The sequence below is a fragment of the Nannospalax galili genome, unplaced genomic scaffold, assembly GCF_000622305.1.
Source record: "Nannospalax galili isolate Female #2095 unplaced genomic scaffold, S.galili_v1.0 scaffold441, whole genome shotgun sequence".
In the NCBI taxonomy this organism is placed as follows: domain Eukaryota; kingdom Metazoa; phylum Chordata; class Mammalia; order Rodentia; family Spalacidae; genus Nannospalax; species Nannospalax galili.
In genome coordinates this window covers 9,597,761-9,604,940 of record NW_008348089.1, presented here as the reverse complement: position 1 = coordinate 9,604,940, position 7,180 = coordinate 9,597,761, and the positions used below count along the sequence as shown (strand labels likewise).

The window sequence follows — 7,180 nt, the reverse complement described above, 5'->3', positions numbered from 1 at the left end:
AGGACTGAACCCAGGGTCTTGCACTTGCTAGGCAAGCACTCTATCACTGAGCTAAATCCCCAACCCCTATCATTTTTATGTGTATGCGTGGTATTGCTTGTGTGCAGGTAAGTGCACCTGTGTTGTGCAATGCCTGTGGTGGACAGAAGAGGCTGTTGGATCCCCTGGAACTGGAGTTATGGACACTTGTTAGCTGCCATGTGGGTGCTGGGATTCCAACCTGGGTCTTCTGCAAGAACAGCCAGTGTTCTTAACCACTGAGCTATCTCTCGAGCCCCAGGAAAAGGGTTTTTAAAGGCAGAAACCACAACTGCTTCATTTCTGTGGTATTTACAGCTGCAAGGAAGGTGGGGTTGTACTGACCCCTGAATAAGCAAGTTTACAGAAGCCAGAACAAACAATGGTTAATTATCTTGTAATGACTAAAGAGACGCCATTTTGCACAAAGTAGCCACCTTTGAGCTTAGAAACCAGCTCAGTAGCCAGTTCAAGGTCTGAATTTAGTTACAGTAAGTTACTTCTCCCTTAGAAGGGTGTTTTCCTTTTTAAAAACAGCTGACCACAGAGAAGAATTGTCGCCAACCACATACTGCAGCTGTGTTTCTTGCCCACCCAAGGGAAACTAACCTAAACAATATTGTTTTTCTTAACAAGTATGCTAAAATAGTAATGACTCCAAAAGCCCCTTCCCCTTTTCCCAGAAATATGTAGCTGCATCCCATCTGCTGCCACAAACCTAAACAAAGAATGCTGATTGACTAAAGTGCTAATTTTGGCTTTTGTAACTTGCTTATCCTGCTGACTTAAGGGGTGCCTTGACCTTACTCAGGACCACCCTGTCATTACTCCATGTGTGCAGATTGTGGTTTTCCTTTGTGATTTTCACCTTTATAAGCTGGTTCTCTTCTCCCCTCAGGCCACGAGGCTACAGCTAATAAATTTGGCTAATTAAAATCTGAATTGGGTCTGGGTCTTTTGCTGGTGGTCTGTGTTAGAATATGTGAATTGCAGAAGAGCTACAAGCCTCATTAGGGAAAACCATAAATCCCTTAAAGTGTCTAACTGGCCCTAAATTGGCAGCCTGGCCTTGCTCAAGCCTTCTCAACTGGTCACTCCCTGGACTGAGAGAGACTGTGGAGCCCACCTGTCTCCTTTAGTGCTATAGATAAACCCGCCTGCCTGAGCAAATAATCTTCAGAAAAGAGGCCCTCAAGGACACCAGACCCTGGCATGGAGTTAACTCTTGCAGCTGTGTGCAACAGAGTTCCTACTTAAGACCAGACTTCTCCCCCTTCAGCGTTGCTGGGCTTCCTGAATCCAGGAAGCACATTTCTTGCCTGTTGCAGGTCTGGCTCTGACTCTTATTTCTAAACTTAAACTCCTTCCTTTTTCTGCACTCCTAAATCTAACAGTCTTGAACCCGAAACAATCTTATGATAGCTTTATGATTTTGAGGGCAAAGGGGCAGAGGGACTTTTAATACCGGGCACCCCAGACCATTGGGATGCGGTCGCGACCAACACAAAACACACACAAAGTGCACAGAGAAACAACTCATTCACTCCGCCTCTGCAAGAGCAGCCAGTGCTCTTAACTGCTGAGCCATCTCTCCAGTCCCCGATCTTTCCAGTTTATATCATCAGATTGTTATAGAAGTCAAATTACTTTGAATATATTTGAACGATATTTGTTCTTTTATTACTTTGTAGCAGTGGGAATTGAACCCAGGGCCCCCAATCATACTGAATAACAAGTAACTGGTTACTTGTTTTCTGTATCTAAGGAGTCTATTAAACATAGTGTCAGGCTTTATATAAAAATATACATGAGGATACAGCTAAGTGGAGAGTATCTGCCTAACATACAGAAAGCCATAGATTCAGTCCCCAGAACCATCAAGAAGGCAAAACCCAAACCAAAAACCTAACACATGAAGACATTAATAGAAGGAATCTATAAAGTAACAGCTTTTTGTTTACTTTTGTTGTTTTGAGACAGTCTCATGTAGTGTAAGAGTGAAACCACGGAGGACAAGTCACGGCCTTTGGGTTGCAACAGCAAGAGGTTTATTCAGGACACAGGTACCTGTGGGCACAGAGTCTCCTCGGAGGACTTGTGCACCCCAGGTTGAGTTCAGGGGGTTTTTATAAGGCAGAAGCAGGGTACAGAAGCAGAAACGCGGTTATTGGTTAATTTCAAACACATATAGTAATTTTACCAGTAATTTCAAAGGTATGCAGAGGTATGGGGTAAGGTCCGGGGCTAAGGGGAAATAGGATTGCTAAATGGGAGGTGACCTCAGAAGCACAGACGTTTTCTAAAGATTTCCTGGTATCGGGCCCTCAGGGTGGTCAGGAGTTCTGACCGTAAAGCCAGTTTACAGCTTGATCTGTGAAGCTTGACCGGCGCCTACCTGCCTTGCAGCCTTTAGATAAGGCTGGTCCTGGTTTCTGTTAAGTTATAACAAGTGGGCTGTGGGCCCCTGAGTACTCATGGCATCTAGTTTCTCTTTATTTTTCATTCCCCTCTTTTTCTATGGGCATATGAGTGGAATCTTTCACTCATCATAACATGTCTGGATCTTCGGTCCTCAATGCCTGGTACTGGCTTGTGAGGACTAACGCCTGCACTACAGACAGCCGTTCCTTCACAAATTGGACCAGTCGATTAAGTATACAAGGTCCCAGGGTTAAAATAAGAAGGAGTAGGACTAAGGGTCCAGCTAGGGTGGATACCAATGTGGTGAACCAGGGTGATCTATTATAAAGGTTTTCAAACCATCCTTGTTGAGACTCAAGGTGTCGTTTCCTTTCTTCTAATCTATGTTTGAGCCTGTCTAGAGTCTCAGTGACTATCCCAGTCTGATCAGCATAGAAGCAACATTGTTCTTTTAAGGCAGCACACAAGCCTCCCTGTTTTAGGAATAACAAATCTAAACCCCGTCTATTTTGTAATACTACTTTGGATAGAGAGGTAAGGGAATCCTTGAGAGCCCGGACAGATTTTTCCAAGGCGAGCAGATCCTGGTTCATCGCCTGGTGTAAAAGCATGTATTGGTCCGTACGGACAAGCGCGGTGGCCCCCGTACCTATTCCTGCAGTTATTCCTCCTACTCCTAGCAGAACGGCCAGGGTGAGGGAGATAGGCTCTCTCTTAAACCTGGTGGGGGAATTTTCATAAAAATTCAGTACATAGTCATCCTCATGCCAGTAAATTCGAGGCCACAGTTGAATAAGGACACAGAAATCTCGGGTAGAGTTTAGCATTGCTGCTGATACACATGGGGTGAGCCCTGTACTGCATGCCCAATAGGTACCACTAGGAGGTATCAGATAATAGCTACCAGGATAGATTGTTACAGTTTCATTACAGAGCTTGGAGGCGTTAGGGGGGTTTCCAATACAGGTGCCACTAGAGGTCACCTGAGTCAGGGTTAACTGATGTTCCCCGGTTAGACATGCGGCGGGGGCTTCTGTGTGGTTAGAGTAATTTCCCTGAATGGCAATGCCCTCATAGTAGGGGGGCTGTGGATTAAGGCACAGCCAGCAGCTCTTAGTTTTTCCAGGATCAGATTGATTAAGTGCCTGGAATGCCCCCTTGATTAGATTTAGGAGCCTATCCCCGGTACCTGGTGTGGTTGGGGTAGGTTTTAAGGGTCCCTGGAGTCTGTTATGGGTTTGATTCCGACCATCCAGTGAGGGAGCTCTAAGTACCGAGGCCGGGCGCTGGTCTGGAAGGACGGGATTTGGTCCGACTGACTGAGGTGGGGCAAGGACAGAGTATTCTCTCCTTATCGTAATAAGGCCGAAGGGATCTTTCCATCCCCAGTCAGGGAGGTAAACATATATGCCCCATGTTTTCTGGAGGCTCCAGTCGGCCTTTTTCCCGTGCTCTGTGAGTTCTATAGTTAGCCGGTTAGTACCTGTACATGTTCTGGTCCCTCCATCGGACAGCTTAATCAAATCCCAACTAGAGCTGGGTTTCCAGTAAGTGGTCCCAGCGGTCTCACAGCCCCATACAGCACAATAACCTACTTCCGGTCCCTTGCATGAAGTTATGAGACCTGGTTCTCTCCCATTCCCTGGGCATGCATATACCCCATGGAAACGACCACCTGTCCCACAGCAAGATCCAGGGATTAATTTGCAGAGGTCAAAGCTTAAGCTCGGAAAGGTGGCGCCTAAAGTCCCCACCTTAGAGGTCTGATTAAGGGGCTGGTTGTCTCGGAGACCAATCAAGGTCCAGGTTATGTTGTACACAGCATGGGGGTTGGGACATTGAATAGCGGGAATAAGGGAAAACAGAATTAGGATCATTAAATTGTAGTGAGTCTTAGCTTTAAGGGGTTTTCTGTCCGGACTAGCCGCCATTTCCTTTCGTCAGAGGGCTGTTCTTGGTGTTCAGGGTTCGCTGCCTTGACGTGGGAGGCGTGGATCCAGGCTGCAATCCCGTCGACCTTAAGAGCTGTTGGTGTGGTGAGGAGGACGGTGTATGGTCCCTTCCAGCGTGGTTCTAGGCTCCGAGTCTGATGCCTCCGGACCCAGACAGCGTCCCCGGGCTGGAAGGGGTGGGGTGCAATAGGAGTGTCAATAGTATCCTGATAGGCCGTAGCTAAGGGCTTCCAGATTTCCTGGTGAGCCAGCTGCAGTGCCTTCAGGTGAGCAAATAGGGAAGGAGAATCAGCAAAGTTAGAAATGTCGGGGTCTAAGAAGGAGATTGCAGGGGGAGGGGTCCCATAAAGGATTTCAAATGGAGTCAACCCACTGGGCCCAGGAGTGTTCCTGGCCCGGTATAATGCCAAAGGCAGCAGAGTAACCCAGTCTTTAGTGCCAGTTGCTAGCGAGAATTTAGTTAGAGCCTCCTTAATGGTTCTATTCATTCGCTCTACCTGACCTGAACTCTGGGGCCGGTAAGCACAATGTAACTTCCAATTTATCCCCAGTAACCTGGCCACCTTCTGACTTACCTGGGAGACAAAGGCTGGTCCGTTATCTGACCCTATTACCTGAGGCATCCCAAATCGGGGAAAGATGTCATCTAATAGCTTCTTGGATACCATTCCAATCAATCCCCAGTAACCTGGCCACCTTCTGACTTACCTGGGAGACAAAGGCTGGTCCGTTATCTGACCCTATTACCTGTGGCATCCCAAATCGGGGAAAGATGTCATCTAATAGCTTCTTGGACACCACTCTTGCAGTTTCTTGTTTGGTTGGGTAGGCTTCTGGCCATCCTGAAAAAGTGTCAATGAAAACTAACAAATATTTATAGCCATACATTCCTGGTTTAACCTCAGTAAAGTCCACTTCCCAGTGGACTCCTGGCCTGTGGCCTCTTTGTCTGACTCCTCCTGAAGCTTTATTTTTGCCCCAGTTTACCTGGGCACAGGCCTTACAGTTCTTAACAATTCTTTGTAGGATGGCATCTTTGTTTAGCAGATAGAGGATTGTTTCTTCCCTCTCAATCAGTTTTCTCATTTTGTTCACTCCCAAGTGGGTCCATTTGTGGAGCTCATTCAGGAGCTCTTCCACCGATCGTTGAGGCAAGACAGTTTTTCCTTGGTACTCCCAGTAGCCAGTCTCTGGGTTGTTGAAAGCCCCAATTTTCTCGAGTAACTCTCTGTCCTCTGGGGTGTAGTCTCTGATGGCTTCCCGTCTCTGGCGTTCAGGGTCCATTTGCATAGTCAGAACCTGACTCTTGGAGGCAATGTCCTTAGCCGTCTGGTCGGCTAGGCGGCTTCCCCTTGCCTCTGGGTGATTTCCTTTCTGGTGGCCTGGACAGTGCATTATACTGAGCTCTTTTGGTAAAAACAAAGCCTCCAATAGTGCCAAGATTTCTGTTTTGTTCTTTATTTCCTTCCCTCCTGATGTGAGGAGCCCCCTTCTTTTGTAAATTTCTCCGTGGATGTGTGCAGTGGCGAAGGTGTATCGGCTGTCCGTGTACACATTTAGCTTCTTACCTTCTGCCAGCCGCAGGGCCTGTGTCAGAGCTATCAGCTCGGCCTTCTGTGCGGACGTTCCTTCTGGTAAGGGCTCGGCCCATATTACCTTGCTGTCTGAGGTGACTGCGGCTCCAGCCCGGCGTTGTCCCCCTTCAAGGAAGCTGCTCCCGTCTGTGTACCAAGTGTGATCTGCCTTCTCCAGTGGCTTGTCGCTCAGGTCTGGTCGGGTGCCGAAAACCTCAGCTAGGACCTGATGACAGTCATGGCCGCCCTGCGAGTCGGATTCTTCTGTGCTAGGTAGCAGGGTTGCAGGATTGAGAGCGACGGGGGGTCCGAACTGGATGCGGTCAGAGTCCAAAAGCAGGGCCTGGTAATGAGTCATCTGGGCATTTGAAAGCCACCGATCCGGGGGCTGTCTGATGAGAGACTCTAGGGCGTGGGGGGCTCGAACACAAAGAGGCTGACCCAAAGTTAATTTAAAGGCATCTTTGACCAGGACTGCCAGGGCTGCCACCATTCTCAGACAAGGGGGCCAGCCGGCTGCCACTGGGTCTAGTTTCTTTGACAAGTAGGCTACAGGGCGTCTCCATGGCCCTAATTTTTGGGTCAGGACCCCTTTCGCGTACCCCAGCTTTTCATCAATGTACAGCTCAAATGGCTTTGTCAGATCAGGCAGGCCAAGAGCCGGAGCTTCCAACAAGGCCTTCTTTATGTGGTCGAAGGCTTGTTGGTGGTGGTCCTCCCAGATGAAGGGTCCGTCTGTCTTGGTCAGGAGATACAGGGGGGCCGCCATTTCTGCGAATCCTGGAATCCATAGGCGGCAAAACCCGGCAGTCCCCAGAAATTCTCTCACCTGTCTGTGATCACGAGGTGCTGGGATGCCCAAGATGGTCTCCTGGCGAGCTGATGTCAGCCATCTCTGTCCTCCGCTTAGCCGGTATCCCAGGTAGGTTACCTCTTTCTGGCAGAGCTGGGCCTTCTTTGCTGAGGCTCTGTATCCCATCTGTCCCAATTCTTGCAAAAGAGCCTCCGTACCTGCTAGGCACTTCTCCTGTGTCTCTGCCACCAGCAAGATGTCATCTACATATTGTAACAGGATCAGGTGGGGGTGGAGGGTCCTGAAAGCAGTCAGATCTTGGTGTAGGGCCTCATCAAAAAGGGTGGGGCTGTTCTTAAACCCCTGTGGCAGCCGTGTCCAAGTAAGCTGTCCGGAAATTCCCAGGTCGGAGTCCTTCCATT

At 48.6% G+C, this 7,180-nt stretch overlaps 1 protein-coding gene across 1 annotated transcript; it reads right to left on the bottom strand.

Annotated features, from left to right (window-relative positions):
* Window positions 1-2,513: 2,513 nt before the first annotated feature.
* Window positions 2,514-7,174, bottom strand: LOC103743387. The gene is made up of 2 exons (XM_029569098.1): window positions 5,066-7,174; window positions 2,514-4,932 (listed from the first exon to the last, which is right to left on the bottom strand). The coding sequence occupies exons 1-2, from the start codon at window positions 6,942-6,944 to the stop codon at window positions 4,316-4,318; spliced, it is 2,496 nt and encodes an 831-aa protein (XP_029424958.1). The 5' UTR covers window positions 6,945-7,174; the 3' UTR covers window positions 2,514-4,315.
* Between the last annotated feature and the right edge of the window lie 6 nt (window positions 7,175-7,180).